Source organism: Quercus lobata, chromosome 8, assembly GCF_001633185.2.
Source record: "Quercus lobata isolate SW786 chromosome 8, ValleyOak3.0 Primary Assembly, whole genome shotgun sequence".
NCBI classification, from domain to species: Eukaryota; Viridiplantae; Streptophyta; class Magnoliopsida; order Fagales; family Fagaceae; genus Quercus; species Quercus lobata.
In genome coordinates, this window is record NC_044911.1 from 12,592,555 (window position 1) to 12,613,391 (window position 20,837).

General features: G+C 31.3%; 1 protein-coding gene across 1 annotated transcript; it reads left to right on the forward strand.

The window, feature by feature from the left end:
* The first annotated feature begins 9,313 nt into the window (after positions 1–9,313).
* LOC115958443 (vascular-related unknown protein 4-like) lies at positions 9,314–10,346 on the forward strand. The gene is made up of 3 exons (XM_031076856.1): positions 9,314–9,770; positions 9,889–9,951; positions 10,113–10,346. The coding sequence occupies exons 1-3, from the start codon at positions 9,432–9,434 to the stop codon at positions 10,242–10,244; spliced, it is 534 nt and encodes a 177-aa protein (XP_030932716.1). The 5' UTR covers positions 9,314–9,431; the 3' UTR covers positions 10,245–10,346.
* Positions 10,347–20,837: the final 10,491 nt, after the last annotated feature.

Sequence of the window (20,837 nt, forward strand, 5' to 3'; positions counted from 1 at the left end):
TTTTATATTTTTAATTAGGGGCTTAAATATGATTTTGGTCTGGGTAATTTGGTTGGATAATTTTTATTTTGAGTATATAAGTAGAGAGAATATTTGGTGCACAATGTAAACCATATTCTACCATAGTTTTAAATCATCATATATATGACACATGCATACGCACTTGCTCACATCATGTCTTAATGTCGCACTATAAATAAGTGGAAGACGGTGAGAGAGTTGAACATGCATTCATTTCATGGTATGCAATATGTGAATACAACACAAATTAGTTGATTTTCATAAACCTATTACTCTTTTGAATTTATTTTTAGTTTCATTATTTAGAAAAAAAATTTAATCTTACCTTGAAAATGCTACAAATGTACAGTGAATTTACTAAACTAAAATTTGATATCTCAAAATCTATATGTTTCTTTACTCTAATTTATTTTATTTTTTCTTTATAATATATATACAACATTCTTTAAAACTGTCTTACATAAAATATTACAAAATTATCTGTGCATCGCACAGGCAACTTACTAGTAATTAGTAATGGGTGTGAAAGATTTGATCTCCTCTCAAGGAATTGGCTATGGTGGGAGGGAGAAGGTAGAGAGAATGGGTAAGTGTTTAGCTCTCTATTATAGATGGGTTTCTCTCAACCTTCAGATGGAAATTAGGGTTGAATTTCATGAGAAATGATGTATAAATAAGCTAGGCAAGGGCTGAAATAACAAAAGAGATCGTAATAGAATTCTCTCAGGTTCGAACCTTTCGCTCGATCGAGTGTCCAACAAGACCCCTAGTCGAACTGTTCGTCAAATATCTTGTTATGTACTACTTCGCCGAACAAAATCTTCAATTTCGCTCGACCGAACTTGCATTTTCAGCAGCTCCAAATTCAGCCCTTTAACCTTAACCCAATTACAAATAGACCCACAAAGAACAACATACAATGTATTTAAATGTGAATTGCAAGCAAAATTTTGGTACAGGATATACTAACACTATAAAGACTTGACACAATTCATTATCAATGTTATGAATTAAAAAATTTCACCTCTAAAACTTATAGACCTAATATCCCAAAGCAATTAAATGTGCTCTTAAATAGACTAGACCAAAAGACTTTTGACTTCCAATTCTTACTCATGAATAAAAGCTATACCAATAATATTAAAAGACTATCACACACCTCCATGCATTGTTTTATTTCTTCTTAATATGGGAATAGTATTCTCATTAATCAATAAAAATTATTGCACCTCCTTGTTCTTCTTTTAATCAACCTAAAATTTAAAAACTAATATTCTTCTTATCGATTTAGGATGATTTCAAAACCCAACATAAAAACCTCTAAACTTTACCTCTCCTGGGTTAGGCTCAACATAATTCATATTGCATTATGAACTTCATGACTATACGAGTATCACAGAACCACTTCTCACAGAACCAATTTATTCCCTAACTAAAAACAAAAGAAGGCAACGGATTTCGACATGAAGCATGAATTTTTTGTTTTCTTGTTCAGAAAATAAAGCCTTTTACTGCTGAACATCATATATAAGATGACTATAGCAGAAAACTATTGTCGCATTAGCTATCACTATATATAACATAGTCATCATTTTGATCCTGAAGAAGCATTTAATTAACAAGTCACTGGCACAGATTGGGGTACGCATGTGCACCATGTCTATAATTTTGTGAGACATCCTAACTCTCTAAATGGAAAACCACATTATTTGAGACATCTATAGGACTCAATCATATCGAAAGGTCTATTTCAGCAAGCGTATTGGGTACTAATACATGGGACCATGGCATGGTCGTATATTTTTGTGGGCTCTAGAAATCACCTGGATTCTATGTATCGTCATAATATACGGTTGATATCATGGGCTTTCCATAAATATGATATTTTCTTTTTGTAATTCAGTTTGTGGACCAAGTTTTTCTTGGAGTAATGCCGCGGAGAAAGGGACCAATCTTAACCTGTATTTTAAGGCTTTGTTGTTGTTTCTTGGAAAGTCATTTCCTGGCATAGAACTTTTTGTCATCAAGACCCATGTGATGGCAGCTCAAAAATCATTATTCCATTGATAATGCTTTGTAGATTTGTAGTGATCAGTATAAAATGAATCAATTTTACATTTTATTGAGCAAAAATAGTAGTTTGTGTTGTTAAATTGCATTCTAGCTAAGATAAGAGAAGCCCACGTATATGCTGGTATATAGAGCATTATGCAAACTTTGAGTTTCTTAATGATCAAATTCCTGACTTCTTACAGGATATTAATTTCATGGTCAAAGGAAACGGAAGCTAAATGTATACATTGTAATTGACATGTTCCCAAAAAAAGCACTAAATTATTATGAGAATTTTAAATCTTTTTTACCCTACATTTTTCCTATGATTGTAAGAATGAAATTCCTCAACTTCTAATTGTTAAATTCTTTCTAAATGACAATAAATGCCCTAATTTGGATGTGGCAAATATCAATCTACTCATTTTAAAATAAATTGATAAGATTTTAAGAACTCTATAATGCAATTACCCTAAAAACTACATAGGATATTAATTTTATATCTATTTAAATTATTGATGATGTGAAAAAAATAAAACCTTGGATCCACAGCCAGAAATCTTGCTAATACACTTGCAGAAAAGGATCTTCTAGAGTTATTAGGATAATATTTACATGAAAACTTAGATCCACTACTAAAAATTATGTTAGTACATTTGCAGATTAAGATCCTCTAGAGTTATTAGGATAACTTTATTGTAGAATTTCTAAAATCCAAATGAACTCATTTCAAAATAGATTGATAGAATTTCAGGAAACCTACAATAAAGTTACCCTAATAATTCTATAGGACCTTAATCTACAAATATACTAACACACTTTTTAGTATAATTAGATCTAATCATGTCATATTTCCTCAACATTAATTAATTTTGATGAACCTAGCTATAGGAAGCCATAAGTTTAATTACTATTTTTTTTTTTTTTGGGGTGTAACGATAAAACTCATTGAACTAAGATCTTTTATATATAAAATTCAATATTTACAATAGAAATAGAGAATTTGAATAAGAGATGCTTCCGTTAAAAACACTAGAAACTACTAACTTATTGAGCTACAATTCTCTCAACAACCAGGTAAGATCGTAACTCTCAAGGATAGAGAATTTTAGGGTAATAATTGAAGAAAACAAACTTGAACCTAAAAACTAGGAAAAAGGGACCTGCCAGATAGGTCCCATTCTAATTAACCTTAATTTCTTCTCACGAAGAAATAAAAATTTAGCAAGTTTGGTGACTCATTTTGTCTGCGTGTGCAAACTTCACATGTGGTGGCATGTGCCGACAATGTGTAGAGCTAGCGCACGTGTATGTAATCCCATTTGCAGTTTCAGTCTTTTTGTGTTTAGCCCTGCTAATGATGATTAATGAACAGTGAAAGAGCTATGCCTCTAACTATGACCCAAAATCCATGATTAGATAACATCTTTGAAAAAGAAAATACATAGAATTTGACTTATAATTCGGTAACAATCTCTTGAGGATCATTTTAGGTTGGACCCCACTAAGTAGTAGTCTCTATTCACTTCTCCATGTCATAGGAAATGAGACCCATCACCCTCTAATTTCCCTTGTTTAATTTTACAAATTATAATCTAATGTTGAAAAATTATTGTCACACCTATAAGGGACCCATGTATATATATAATTAAGTCACCCACTTTAGGATTAACATCCATCTTTGATGCTTTGGGTGACTTGATGTGTGACCTGCATTAATTAGGTTCCTTGTGGTTGACTTGATCGATACCCAACAGATAATATGAGACAGTGGTAGGTTTAAATCCTTTATTTGACAATAATGTGTTTTTTTAATCAAAGTGAGATCTTTCTAAATCTTATATCTAAGAATGTCATAAGGCTGATGCAAAGTCAATAATGATAGATTAGTGTTTGAAGATGGCACTACTTTCATAATGTAATATAGAAAAGATATTAGAGAGATGGCTGCTTTGGAGTTTAATTAAGGGCTTAATATAAATCGATGATATACATGAAAGATGTAGATTAGAAGATTAGAAAATGACGATTAAGATGCTTGCATACAGCAAATTAAGCAAAAGTATACGACGATGATTGGAGGGACAAAGGGATGGATATGACCCCTCACTGATTGCCCTATGAAAGGACTCTCACAATAGGGACAATATTGGATTCTTGGTGCTTCACGTGGAAGTGATTTTATGAGAATTTTTGGTCCTCTTTGGACTTATTTGAGCTTAGCTACCTAACATTGAGTTATATGAGGATTCCCCTGCCATTGCTTTGCATATAAATTACCCCATATTGCATTACATAAAAGGCTTTGAAACAAAGAAAATTAAAAAGAAAGTGTTTGTAATGCACTTAAAACCTCAATTCGGTGTCACTAAAAGAGAGACTTTAGATGTTCTAAATTCTAATTTCACCCATTTTTTATGATGGTTAGAAATACTTACATATTAAATATGTTGGCCCTGCAACTTAAATCCATGACTTTTCCTAACAATTCCAAACACTTAGTACTTGAGAAGGGTACCAACTTGTTTAAATGTTGCCACATTTTAAATTCTAATGCCCTTGATGAATAGACTTAAATGACATTTCGTACATCAAATATTATTTGTTACAGTGGAAATTATTGAAAAACCAAAAGGAAGTGTCCTCAGAAGGGAACGAGGTGCATGGTATATTGTTATTTCATATACTTTTCTCCAACCACAATGCTCAAACTTCTAAAGTCCCCGAAATGCATTGTCCCCTCCAAAATGGTATAAACTTACTGTATTATGAGGCGAAAATGAATATGCATGGAAAATAAAGATTGTAATTTTTATGTGAGTAAAAATCGTAAAACATAAAGAGCATTGAGAGAGACCTATGCTAGTTAGCCCATGCGGTTTAATTTTGTCTTAAACTGTTCAGTAGATTAAATTTGAAGAAATTGACATGTATGCTAGCTACTGTTTGTAATGTTGATGCGCAATGTTAGGAATCTTTATAAACCATGTTATCCCTAAGAATATAGGTTCCACTTTTTTTTCGTCAAAGGCTAGGCTTTATGAAATATTTTAAATTCTTCTCAGAAAAAATAATTAAAATAGATAACTATTAAAGTTATTACCAATTATTCTATAAAAGACTTATAAATTGACATGACAATAAATGTGACCAATCCACAACAAAATAAATAAAACTTTTAATTCAATAAATTTATATGTTATCTTTAAAAGTTGACATATTAATTTATAAGATCTATATACTGTAAGTTATTAATCTCTAATATTACTATGTTGTGCAAAGAGTCTAGCTCAGCAGGTTGGAAATTTTTTTTTTTTTTGGTGTGTTTTAATGAAAACATTTATGAATCAAATCTTCTCTCCTCCATTATAATTATGAAATTATTAAACAAAAATATATTGCTCTTTGCACATATGCAATTGAGGATGCATAGCGGTTAATTTAATATTAATTGAGGAGGTTAGGATAAAATTTTAATTGTATTCTTGGTAAGAATATATGAGGAAAATTTAGCACTATCATAACGCATGCTCTCCCTTAGGAATATATTTCCATGATTCCATCTCATATGATTGCTGAATTCTGACAAATGAATGTAGGATTTCATATTATAGTAAATATATAAAATTTTAATGAAAAGCATTATTGAACCACGAGCACAATAGTAAGTGGCATTTTCAGTATATATTTTATCTTCACAGTGAAATAGAAAATAACATGACTCTTTCTAAATTCAATATGTTAACTTATGAACTTTCTTGTCTTTCATTTTCTACCACGTACGTTACCGTAAAACCACATGATCAGAGAATAAGGAATATTTGTTTATATGTTTCGAATTTAAATAAGTGGGTTTTGCATCCCCATGAGGTGTAAAGTTTATTTTTTTTTAATTTTTTTAAAAAAGAACCAATCATACTGCACTCTAATATGAGTGACACATACTAGAATTTGGGACCCTCAAAGCTATTAGAATAATTAAATGAATGTCAGCAAACACTAAACAAGTCATTAAACAATAGTAGGTACGTAACGAGCTCCTTATAAAGTCATAAGCTACTTTTGTCTTCCAAATACGTTTTTAATTTTATATACTTTTATTTTATGTTTGTTTTCAGCTGAAGTCAATAACCCTCAATACATTATTATTCCATTCATGATGGGACCCCAGCGTTTGGTTTCGACGGATGAGCTAGAAGAACTTCGAATTAATCAACGTGGTGACCAAAAGCATTTCTCAATCTCAAGAGATAGTGCGAGAACGTAAAATTTTCTATATATGCCTCGTGGGATCATTAACAAAGTTGATTTCAAAGGAACGTAAGGGATTGGATGAGTGATTTATAAGGTCTTATATAAGATTCACGAGGGCTTGCGTTTGAAATCTATGACCAATATCACTTTTGAGGAATTTTTTTTCTTTGTTTACTTGGTGCGTGTGAATTTGGTGACTATATATACCCAAAAGAATAGTAAAGTGCTTAAAGAAATATAGATACCGTCATTAGCCCAAAAAAAAAAAAACTAATGGAGCAATAAGGAGCGTATAATTGTAAAAGTTGAAACTGATGTGGCAGTCCTGGTAATGGTGTTTAAAATCAAAAACAACACCAACAATGAAGACAAGTGTTGTTAACTTAGTCAGTTTCGAAGCAATTAAAGGCAGTTATATACATGTTCTATTAATTCAACAAACAATGCCTAATGCCTTGTTATAGCTAGGGAATTTTTTTTCAAAAAAAAAAAGAAAAAAAGTCTTGGACATGAATATTATATGAATTTCTTTCTTTTTCAAGCCCGATTCGCTACCGCACATTGTGTACTAGGTTTCTAAGGGAGAGATCGATTTCCGTTGGGAGATCCTTAATTTCTCTATTTCCAGTAAAATTCAAAGTAGAGATGGGAAGTTACGACCACCTATTATCAATTTGACAAATGTCCTTGAAGCTCAATGAGAAAGCAACACATGAAAGACGTAATTGACAAAAATCATTAAAGCCTCAAGCATAAATAAGAAGCTTGGTTTTAAGAAAAAGACATCGCAAACAATCCAAAAAACTTATTGAGATAAAATCTGAGATCATTGTAATTTAGTTTTCTAGAGATCATCTTGTAGGTCATAGGACTTATTAGTGGAGAATTTACGCTTGTAAGTCTTTCCTTGTAACTTTGTGATTTAGTTTAAGCATATGTACTTAAGTTTGTTTCAAGTATTTGGTTGTTAGTCTCGTTTGATCTAAAATTTGTTTGCTTCAAATTAGATTGATGTTAGTATGATATAGTTTAGGCTTTGATTCATTTATTTTGAACCTTCAAATTTTTTTCAAATTTAGTTTGCTTCAAATGAGTTAGACTTTGAATTAATATATTTAATTATTTACAGCCTGTTTTAGTATTTTGAGATCCAATGACATTGGAAATAACTTAGAATTGAATCTTAGCACTTATCAACTTTGATTTCAATCACCTATTTTCATTTTTCATTATTACTTGTATTCTCTACATCAACTCCTCTTAAAAGTACGACATTTCCGAACCCGTTCTCTAATCCACGAAGTCAAATTCGATCTTGAACCAGATTCTATCAATTCTTAATCACTCGCAATTGACATTAAAAGATGCTAGAATTAGGAAAAATTGGCTTTCACTCAAACACAAGGAGTTACAAATATCTTGTACCAAAACACTGAATTTTGACCCTATGTGATTGCGAATTCAATTAGGCTTTCAACTTGCAGGAATTTAATGTGAGAATTGAAGTTAACAAAATTATGAATTTTCGGTTGACTAATATTATAAAAGTTTGAAAATCGATCTCCTGATATCTCAATTCCCTGAATTCATGGGATTCTAAAGTCTGACCTAAAAAGTAGTGATTTTAAACTCTTTCATTTTCACTTATATAAAAGAGGATGCTACGTCTACAATATTTTTATAACAAATCACAGGTGGTTAGTTGTTATTGGTTCAAATTTGAAACTAACACTAAGATTACTTTTTTGCCCCAACAATAACAATCAGTAACAACCTATCACTTAGAATTTGTTGTAAAAATGTTGTAGATATATCATTTCTCTATATAGAATTGTAACAAATCATGTACTATAAGATTAGTTATCATGAGATCATATATGCCTCCTATATATAATGATCACCTGTTTTGTTTTTTCTCAATTAATTTGACATAAAACTTTTTAGGATTTCCAAAATCAGTTTCTTAGGACGTACAAAAAACTAAGATCTAATTTCTCATATCGCTTTTGATTAAAAGAAAATAAAATTTCTCTATAATTCAAACCAATAGGAGTTTTAACATCATAAGTTTGAACTCATAGGAATAATTAAAATAAAATATAAAAAATCAAAAGTCTAACAAACGGCTGAGCAGTATCTTTTGATGGTCTAATGTACAAAGCAGTTAATATGGTTAGCTAATATTTTAATTGATAAGCCGAAAAAATATATATTAGTTATATGCATTTTCAACGATAGTGCTCTTGGAAGAATTGTTCTATTAATATACCCTTTGAATTAGTTTAAGTTAAAATTATGGTTGGTAGTAGCGGCATGGGTGATATATAAGAGCAGGTTCTTATTTTTGAGCAGGTTCAATGGCATAATAACTACTACTGCTCATGGTCTGAATATGTATGTCTAGAATGGAATCTTGTTTAAAAACCAAGAAATGTAATGTAAAAATAGATTTCATATGGAATAATTGAAGCAGAAGTGAAAAAATTCTCCTGGGGTTAACAGTAACAAAATAACCAAAGAACTGGTCAAAAGTCACTTTAAATTAATGACTTAAGTGGCTTATTCATTTAGGGAAAGGTTAAGTCCACCCTACAAAATCTTTGGCAAACCTATGTTACTGCATTGAGTCCAAATCTTTTGTTCCACTTTTTTCTGTTTCACCTTATACTCCATCAATAAAAACTTGCCACATGTTCACCTAATTAATTAATTACTATCATTAATTAATAATAGTAGTATTAATAAGTCAATAATAGTAGTATTTAATTAGTTAGGTGAACATATGACAAGTTTTTATTGGTGGAGCAGGAAAAGTGGGACAGAAGATTTGAACTCGTGCTGCATTATGCATATCTAATCTTGGATCACAAATGTCAAACTCTCTCTCTCTCTCTCTATCTCTCTCTCTCTCTCTCTCTTAAGCATTAAGTTTAACTTCCCCCAACTTCCTATGTCCCACGCGCCAATATTCCAAATTCATGTGATTCACCATTCTTAAATTTTGTATTGTTTTTCTCTCTACTAGTATATATTCTTTCTCAAGAGGGCAGTTCAGCCACCAAACCTCCTTTTTTCTTTCTTTGTATCCTCTCCTAGCTTTACAGATGGAAAACTCAATGAATTCTATGAGCAAATCCCTCGTATCCAAAGAAAGAACCTCTGAGCCTGCTGAGGAGAGTGGTTGGACTATGTACTTCGAAGACTTGTTAGCCAATAACAACAACGAATACAGTTATAGCTCTCTTGGTTTAGAAAGCCCTTCTTTGGTTTCTGATGCTGCTTCTTTGGCTGGAAAAAGGTATGAAAGTATTGAGAGAGATGGGGGCTTGGCTATGGTTAAAAGTAGTAGTAAAAGACTGAGCTTCAAGAAGAGAAAAGCTAAAGGAGTTTTGGTTGATGATGCTTTAGAGGATACTGCTAGTTCTCCTGTAAATAGTCCCAAGGTAAGAATTTTTTTTATTTCGTTTCCTTTTCTATATATTTCTCATTCTCTAGATTTTAAAGTTAACTACATCAGGTAACAATTTTTTATTTTGTTAATTTTGCCATTTTTTTCAATAGGTTTGTAACCTGGCTGAGATGGATATGAATGCAATAAGGAATAATAATACAGGCATATCTCAGGTAAATTTTTTTACTTTTTATTTTTCATGGATTATCTGGATATATAATTTATATTATATGGCTATATATATCTTCTGTACTGTTCGTTACAGCTGATGGTGAATGATTTATACATTTTTTTACCTAAAATTCTGGTTTTGTTTTGTATATTGTTTTTATAGGAGAAAAGAAGTGTTTCAGGACAGATAGATGAGAGAAGTGGCCCAAGTGGGAGAGACAGTGACTGCACAGAACTGAAGAAAAGGGGTCTTTGCTTAGTTCCTTTGTCTATGCTTGTTAATTATTTTGGTTGATTCCAAATAATCATCCGTACATCTCTCTGTGCATGAAAAAAAAATCATGCTAAAATGTTGCTATGTATATCGAAATTAATCAAGAGCAATTATTTTGTTATCTCCTGCTAAAATGTTACTGTATATAACGAATTTTCAAGAGCAACTTTTTTATTATCTCTTGCTAAAATGTTGCCGTATATAAAGAATTCAAGAGCAACTATTTTATTATCTCCAACTATATATTGAGAGCCGCAATTTATTGCAGAACAAGCAAAGGCAGTTTAAGTTGTTTTTGTTTTCTTTTTGTTACTAATTCAATTCTTCCAATGAGTGAAGAGTAAGGATTCAAAGTTTCAAACTCTTATTCTTCTCATTAAGGAAACCAGATATCACATAAAAATAAATAAAAATAATAAAAGGAAACCACAAATAATGTCGCAGAGATATTATTACAATGTCTTATTTTCATTTTAGATATCTATTTTTTTTTTTGGCTAAATAAATAAATAAAAACAGAATTTTGAGAGCAAGTCACTTCTAACGGTAACCAGTTCAATCCTCACACTAAATGAGTTCGCCAATCTCAGTACTAATGCATCCCGCATGACTCAAACCCAAACATTAAAGCGAGACAAATGAGATGCTTGACAACTAGACTCTCACTCCCAGATTAAGATATCCATTAAGAAAAAATAAAGTAATAAATAAATATATATATATATATATATATATATAAAACAAGTGGAATGGAAAGATAATTTAATTAGAAATATGATATGGTATAAAAAAAAAATGTTAAAAAATACTCTAAGGACATTAGTTTATGAACTATTTTAAAAAAAAATTATGAAAAGATAATAAAATAATTAATTTTATTAAGAATTTTTTTATATTTTCCATAATAATAATATCAAAACTTCCTTAATATAATTTATTAAAAATTACTCTAAAAACATTTTGAACATAATTCTTGAAAGAAAGATAATTTTAATATTACTTTTTTTTGGAACAAGATTTTAAGATGGTTACCTACTTACCTTGGAAGTCAGGATAGACCTCCGGCTAGAAGCTAGCAGTTTAAAGTTTCTACCATGACATACGTTTTTGATTATTCGTACAAGCATTAATTTCCATAGGCATTCCGTACGAAAGTTGGTGTCCATCTGAACAAATTTTATACTTTGCAACATTGCTATTACGTTTGGGTTGAAATTTCCAAGCCCCAATCATTCAAACTAACGATTATAAAATACCATTATAAGGAACACTACTACTTCTTCTACTTCTTCTTCTTCTTTTTTCACTCCAAAACCGGTTTTGGTTTGAAAAAAAGAAACCAAAGTCACTGGAAGCGTCAAATACAATGTTTGAAACTTGAAAGTTGTAACATTCAAAAAAGTACGCAAAGTAGCAAATTAAAACTTAAAAAAAATTGGCATGGTGTATGTGTCTTGGAGTAGGTTTATATTTGTTTCTAAACTGCTTGCTTGGAGCCTTATGTGTGTAGCAGAATAGAGTAGAGTGAAACAGAATGAGGGCAACACCTCTTGTTATACATTCCATGGGTATTTAAGAAATTCGCACTGCATAGGATTATTATATATATATATATATATATATAATTTTTGTAACCCTATTTTATCATGTCTGTAGGTTATTAGCCACTTGCTCTTGTGGATGAAGTCACACTGACGAACCATGCGTTGATTTCAACTATATATAATAAAAAAAATTTAAAAAAATCAAACGATAATTAAACGTAAAATATAGATATTTTGGTAATGATTATCTAGATGCTTTTGGTAAGCTGCACACATGGCCAAACTTTTTGTTGAGTTGGAGTTGTTGGTTCAAAGCACTCACAATGGCTTAGGCAAAATTGAACATAAAAATAAAATAAAATAAAAATAATTAATTAATTTAAAAAAACTACTTTTTCTATATTGCAAAGTCACACTAAAATACATGATATATTCCATATCAAATTCTTTATTTATTTTTTTCTCTCTATTTTATTAAAATATATTTCTTGAATATTTTAAAATTTTCTTTCAGTACTTTCCCTCTCTCTTCCCTTACATTTATCAGTTTCTCTCTCCTTCCCCAGCCGCACTTCCAAACCTTCACCAAAACCCTCTCCCCTCACCACTCTTCACAAAACAATAAAATTTGCAAATGTACGTACAAAAAAAAATTTCCCTCAAATTTTCTTTGCAATTAAACAAAATCTCATGTTACTTCATTTTAGTTAATGTAGCTGTAAATTTCTTTCAATAAAATCGAGAACTCAAAAAAAAATTGCAAGTTCCTTTTATATTTTCCAAAATTTTCTCATCAAGTACTGGAAAGATTTCAATTGAGCAATCAATATAATATATAGGGAAACTGCTTAACTTTTATCATTATTAATTAATGTGAAATTTGACTCACACGTATATACCCAACAATCTTTCTATCACGTATGAGTAGTTGTATCTTTGTGAGCTTAGAGACATATCTACGAGCCATGACTACCAAATCCTACTAGCTCTCTGATGCCTATGGGTTTTTTCCTTCACCAATATGTCATTTATGAGTCTTTTGTACATCATTCACAAAAACTATATGTCAACCCCACACATTCATCTATGGGAACCAACCGCACTTCCATGTTTGTGGGAATCTCGTGCTACACTGTTCTTTTTGATCTAGCACTATGAGTAATGCTCCTTTGTTAGACCTTTCTTCAAAGATCAATTTGTGTGAGCTTTATGGGTCTGTCTTGTCTCTACTCCAACTATGAAAGAGAGCTTAAACACCTTACCACCTTACCAAAAACTATGATAGACTCTTATGCCACTTGTTGAGAAGTTAACACTGAGAATTTCCAATTGAAGGGTTAATATAATATATAAGTACATCACCAAGCAAACATAGCTTCAACAAAATTTACCGTTTTGAAACGGCATGTGGTTTGCGGTGGAATTCACAATGGATAGGTTTATGGAGGATTTAAACGGCAACAGCTGAGTTCCATGGTTTTGGCTTGCTCGATTGAAGGTGGTCACAACACAATCGCATTGGATGTGGGCGATGAGAGACCTTTAGGTTGAGCAGAGGTTATGTGTGTCATTGTGTGTGAGAGAGAGAGAGATGTCTAAGCTACAACGTACGTTACTATTTTTGGATAATCACTGTAGCTCAAATTTTATTTTTTTAATTAATGGTTTGCTTATCCAGTGTGAGTAGTCATTATTTGGGTCTATTGACCATATAGACTTTAAATGGTGCTTTGTTTAAGCCATTGTGAGTGCTCTGACTAAGCTTCTAGGGGACTTTGATCGATCCTAGGCACTTTTCTTCACCTGAAATTGGATAAATAAAAGAAATAAGGCTAAAGTATCTTTTGTGAGTCATTAATGTTCCACCCCAAGGACTTTTGAAAGTTTCGTTTTGTCACTTATTTGCAAATTGGTATACAAATCTTGAATGAGGAACAGGTCTTACGTGTAGAGGGTCCAGTACCCATGCATGCCTCAAATATATCCTAGTCAGTCAAACTGCAGTGTAGAAAAGAGACTACATGAATGCATAAAGAAGCTCAATTCTGACTGCCCTAAATTTTGATGTTTACATTAATCCTGTTTTTCAAACATGAGTTATTTGAATTGAACTTATTGCTGCTGAAACTGAAAACTAAAAACACTGTAGCAAAATAATTTTTAAATGTGTGAATAGTGTCGTGAGACCCATTTTTAATATTTTTTAATGTATGAACAGTGCTGCTACAATGATGAACAGTGGCGGAACAGTGCATGAACAGTAAAATTTGTCTCATGAACAGTAAATTTTGCTCTCTTAAATGCGTGAAAGCAAAAAAAAAGAAAACGTGAGACGTGGGATTCAGCGGAAACGCTGAATCCAAACGCTCACTAACTGTATTTTTTTTTTTATAAAGTTTATGTGTGTAAAGTTCTCTTCTAAAGACTTGAATCCTGACCTTTGTCTACCCCACTACATAATAATTTATATTTATAGAGTGATTATTATGCCAAGAGTACATAGTTGTAGCATTTGAAACATTTAAAACCAAGCAAATAAAACTCTGAATTCTAAATTACGAAAACAGATTATATATATTAACAAATTAACTCCATATAAAATCCTACATCAATTAGTACAGATGCCAAACCCTAACTCCTGGCACAATCAAGTGCATATATGCCTAACACACTTATATAACTCTCGTGCGTGTTGCACAATGGTTCTAGAATGGCTTCAGCAGTCAGCACAGTTCAGCTGACAGCTGTGCTATGTGCGCGTTCACGTTTTCCTTTTTTTTTTTTTTTTTTTTTTTTTTTTTTTTTTGCTTTCACACGTTTAAGGGAGTAAAATTTACTGTTCATGAGACAAATTTTACTGTTCACATATTATTCCGTCACTGTTTACATACTATTTATCACTGTAACAGCACTGTTTATATATTAAAAAATATTAAAAATAGGTCTCACGGCATTATTTACACATTTAAAAATTATTTTACTACAATGTTTTCAATTTTCAGTTTTCAGTTTCAGTAACAATAAGTTCAATCCAAACGGACCCTTAAATTATACTAAAGTAAAATTTCTATCTCAAATTAAAAAAAGAAAAAAATGTTTTAAATACTTTATTAGTCAAATTAGAATCCCATTGTGCTATTCCAAATATTAGATCCAGTTTAGAAATATTTTTACTTGAAAAATAAGGATTCTTGAGCATTTTTAAAATTATAAATATGTGTTCCATATATAAAACCAAAATAAAAATTCTATTACTAATAATCAATTCAAGTTCTATCTCCCAGTGAATTCCAAATTTCTTTCTTGTGAATTTAAAAAACCCCTTACGAATTTTAGAGTTTCCGTGAACAACATCTAACCTTACTGTGTTCCTATTCCCCCATCTATTATTATTATAGCTTGCTAGCATTCTTACTGTGTTTCCATTCCCCATCTATTATTATTATAGCTTGCTAGAGTTCTGATATGGTGAAAGACAATGACAGATAGCCACCTTATGACAACAATCATGGGGTGCAAGCCCTTAGGATGGCAATTCAAGTAAGAGTGAGATATTGAATCGTGGATTCCACAAATTAAAATTCACAACATACATATCAATTTGGATTTGAATGCCAAACATGCTCGTGAAAAAGGTGGGGATAATAATGCTAGAGATTGTGCTCATGGCTGGCCTATCAATCGACATTTAATTATGAAATGACATGCTTTAATAATGCCAAACCAATTTTTGAAGAAAGTATCAAAAATGTTGAATATGATAAAATCCCGTCACAAGTACAAGTCATGATTAAAGACCAAAATGGTCTGTTTGGATTGAACTTATTGTTACTGAAACTGAAAATTGAAAACTGAAAATACTGTAGCAAAATAATTTTTAAATGTGTGAATAGTGCCGTGGGACCCATTTTTAATATTTTTTAATGTATGAACAGTGCTACTACAGTGATGAACAGTGCGTGAACAGTGATGGAACAGTGTGTGAACAATAAAATTTGTCTCATAAACAATAAATTTTGCTCCCTTAAACGTGTGTGAAAAAAAAAAAAAAAAAAAAAAAAAAAAAGGAAAACGTGAGACGCGGGATTAAGCGTTCCGCTGAATCCAAACGCTCAAACAGTAATATATTGCAAGAAGCCATTGAAGAGGCTAAAGAGAAAAATATAGTTGATTGAGGAGAATAAGCTGGAAATTGTTAGAAATTTTGTGGAAGATTTTGTTAAAGTTAAATATTAGCGTGAACTTATAATCCTCAAGTCTTGGGAATATTCTATTGACATCACATAAAGGTTCATTGATTTTCTGAGAGTAAAAAATTGCAATTTTGTCTTGAATACTTAATGGGGTTAATTGTGCAAATCAACCAAAAAGTGAAAAGAAGAAATTTTAGATTATTCAAATTGGGAAAAATAGTTCCAAACAAGCTGTGAAGATTGTCAAGTATTTGAAGTATCTTTTTATTTTGAACAGGAGATTTCAATTTCCAAACGAAAACTCGGGGTCAAGTTTTATTTAAGTGGAAGGGTTTGATGTAAGACAAAACATAGAGTTAATGTTTATCACTTGTTAATTTGTTAATTCAATGTTATTTTCATAGTTATAGGATTTAGGATTTTATTAAATTGATTTATTGTGCTTTTAACATTGTTTAGTCAAAATTAAGTTGTTTAATCAAAATTAGAGTCCTATTATGATACTTGTGGGGACATAGTTTGGAGCCCAAACCCCTATCTTGTGAAGTCTTGGTCCAAAAAAGCTCAACACAATGAATTCTATAGAGTAGGGGTTAAAGAACTAAGTTTAGATAAGTTAAACAAAGGCTTGCATGAGATAAAGGAACACATGAACAAGAACAAAAGCCATTGCGTTGAAAGATCTCACGGTTTGAGGAGACTAAAAACTTAATTTATGTATATAGACTAGTACATTAAAGTTCCTTTGCATGCTACAGTACTCTACCTTCTTTTTTCCGTCCCCTTCTTATAGGGGCTTCTATACATTATATAGGCCCTTCTTTATCATCTAGGTTTTACACTTGTTGATTATCCAAGCCTCCACTTAAGTACCTATCACATCAGACACCTCTTTCAGTCCTTTGTGAGTTGTGGTAGTCAAGGTAACACTGTTCAAGGGTCTTCTCCACATTAATGCAGCTAGGAAAGTAGCTGTAGTATATTTAATGTGGTGGTGGCAGCTTTTGCTTAGATATTCTATGTTTCCTTCATTTTCATGTATTTAGGGGATGTGCTTTAGTGGCTTGGACGTACCTCCGCTCCAGATTTTCAGTGTCCGAGGAAGAATTCCTCCTCGGACCTTTTTTCTTTGTTTCCCGTGATAAGGCTTAACGTGGATCGCTTAAGCCACGTTGCCTCCTCGGACAAGCTGCCTCCTCGGACGGGCCCAAGGCCCAACTCATTACTTTAGGCCATAGTCCCCACAATACTCTATAAAGTAGAATATGTTTAGAAATATTTTTATTTGGAAAAAAATATTCTAGAACCTAAAAAATGGGCATTCAATCTATAAAATGAAAATAAGAAGTCTATTATGATAATAAAATTTCAATCAAATTATTTTCAATTATTTTGTGGATTCTAAAGTTCTTCTTTATACAAGGACGGAACCAGGATTCATACCTAGGGGGGTCAAAACTTATAACTAAAAAAAAATTATGAAAACAAAAACTAACATCTATTTTATATTTAACAAAATACTACATACAAAATAAGTATTTATTAAACATTTCATGTTATAAAACACATCAACCAAGTATAACATACAAAATAAGTGTTTCTTATTTTGTGAGCAATTTTTATTTAGTCCATATTTATTTTTTTATTTTGTTTTTGTAGTTAAAGGGGCATGAATTTTATTTTTTTATTTATTTTCTTGTAGGTCAATATCTACATATTTTAAAGGAGGAGAGACAAATATATATATATATATATATTTAAGGGCAAATCTTAATTTTTTTATACTAGTTTTTTTTTTTTTTTTAAACTGGGGGAGGGGGGGTGGGGGGCAATGGCCCCCCTCTGCCCTAGTGTAGGTCCATCCCTGTCTTTGTAGATTCAAGGAAAACCTTATAAATTTAAAGGTTTGTATTTAGCTAGAATGATAGCTAGCCCTATCATGCTTCCACTTTAATTTACATCACTAATGTTTAGAAGCCCCAACCGCAATGTATATTTCTCCTGTGTAAAACCCTAAAAATATGTAACAACATAAAGCACTTGATGAGTTTCGTAATCCTTAATGAACTTACAGAACTTTTGAGCGTTAGTAATCCTTAATGAGTTTGGTAGAGTTCATCTTCCTCTCCTTTATGGATGCAAGCATGTAAAGCAAATATATTTTTATATGCTGTGTGTTTCTTGGGTGGGTGTGTGTGTATTTCTGTTTTTTATTAGAATCCTTTGGCTAATTTGCATAACACTTTCCATGCTTCAGCTCTTTTTTTTTTTTTCTTTTTTTCTTTTTTTGAGGATTCTTCCATTAATCCAACTGGGAAAGACGGCGTATAGGGAAGGTCATATGTCATTTTTAGGAGCCAGAACAGCAACTTTTTATTTAAGTCTATATGAAAATTGGGGAGAATTTTGAGCATATGCTTTATTTTTCGTTAGTAAAGCATATTCAAATGTTAAGGTACAGGTTGGTATTAATAAAATTTCAAAAAAAAAAAATAATAATAAGGAGGGATACTTCATACTTGGGTAGGGTACGTAGCCATTAGAAAATTCATTCTATATATATAGAGAACTATCCTCGCTTCATGATTAAGCAAATGAAATTCATGGGTAAACCCACATGCATATGCATTAATGATGTTATTACCTAACATTGAAATTTCGAGGGAAGGGTTTTGTCACGCTACCAAACTATCATCATCTTTTAAATTAAGTCAAGCTCATCATTTTCATGCTTGATAGCCTTGATTAACTGGTGAATTTGAGAATTTGGTTTGAGGACTTGAAATACAATTTGGTCAGTCTATATTCAACTTGAGGAGACTTCTGTGCATATATAGAATTAAATGTATGGGTTGATATTTGATAGTCATGAAACCTCATGACCGGAGTTGGATATATATAGCCAGGTTTGACAAGATTGCATTTGAAAGTTTTCTAAAAGAGGAAAGGTATTTTGCTTAATTCACAAAGAAAATTAAGCATCTCAAACCTTCATTAATTCAGTGACACGCTACAATGACCATATCTAAAATGTACTGTAGCACCTAATTAACTTCAAAATTTAGGAAGTTAAAGCTTATCGCTTACTTTACTTAACTGGGATTCCTTAATTAATGAAATATTGCACTAACACAATCATCATGATCTCATAAAGTCAAGCTCTAACTGCATGCTAAGTAAAGAGGTTCTACCAACTGTGATGAAAATTTCAATACTACTAATGCTAGCTTTGATTTGACGATTGAAACATTACTTTACTCGGTTGAAGTTCCAATTCGATTTGCCCATTTGTGTGTGTGTGTGTGTATATATGTATTCAAGAATCAAGAATCAAAATGCCATGTTTGAATATATAGCCATCAATGTCACAATATGTTGGACTCAAGCGTGTAATTTTCACGAATGATAGTTTTGTAAACCAATGTGCTAGGTTTTTTGCCAAGAACATTCACGCAGCTAGCTAGCTCACATTTTCAATCCCAAGTCCCTACATGTTACAAATAGTCGGCAATGCTCCCCCACATCAATAGCTTTTAGAGACAATTTGTATGCTTCAATGGGACAGTCTGCACATGGTAAATTGTCGCTTACGCACAAATTAAGACATGGTAGTCGACACATAGCAATCTGGATACACTTTGATTGACAGGGGCGGCGCTATTCTATATTCAGGGGGTTCAAATGAACCCCCTGACTTCCACACAAAAAAAAAAATTATATATATATAAAAAAAAAAAAAAATTAGTTTAATACTTTAATTTATTTTTAAAAATATTTTTGCACACCCTGACTTAAATTTTGCACACCCTTATTACAAGTGTTTCTAACTCTAAGAGTAAAGAGTCTGTGCTTGTGAATTGTAAGTATCACTCTTTTTTATAAATTTATATAATGTGTGTGAGTGTGTCTAACATTGATAGTGTATATTAGTTTTTGTTATAATGCTATTTGTGTGAATTATGATGTGTGTGGACATTTGTGTGTACAATATAAATATAATATAAATTTATATAATTTAATAATTAGGAAATAGAGATGATTTGTTACATTTGTGTGTATTGTTATCATGTTATAATAACTTTTTTTATAAAATTAGTAAAATTTAAGAAAAAAATTGTAAAGTTAGTGATTATCCAAGCATTTGGCTGGTTAAGTAGACACAAAGTGTATAAGTTTATATATGAATGAGTGTGGTTGTGTGCCTCAATAATTAATACAAAGCTAATGAGTTTAGTTTAGTCATTTAGTTTAAAATATTTTATAAAAACAATAACAAATAGATAATAACAACTACATAAAAATTAAAATGTTAGATAGACTTAACAAAATAAAATAGTCATAGCCTCATAGTCATAGCTACCCACATTTGGCATAGATATTCATAACAAACTATCATATAACAATTTAAAATTTGAAAACTTGTAGAAGAAAATTATAAAACTTCATGTGTTAATTTTATTTTGTAGATAATTTGATATATTCAAGTTCTTTTTTATTTAAATTATTTAATGACCCCATAAACAAAATTCCTGAAGCCGTTATTGTTGATTGTTGATGTAGAACGTATATATTTTCCTGGCCCCATTTGAACTTTTGTGCCAACCTCTGGTGGCCACCAACACAAAGCATTCCAATTAAAATCATTTAAAGATTCCTTGACTCCTCATGACGTAAGATATATATCGTCCCTCTCAACACGTCAAACACATTCTTTTTTTTTTTTTTTTTTTGAATACTCACGTCAAACACATTCTTCAATAGACTATTCAAGGTTTAAACTTTTGGAAGAGGTTAAATTAAGCCTGAATGTCGTGTATTTTGAACGCATGAAAATGGTACAAAAGAGATAATGAGAGAATTAAAACAATTTAACTAAA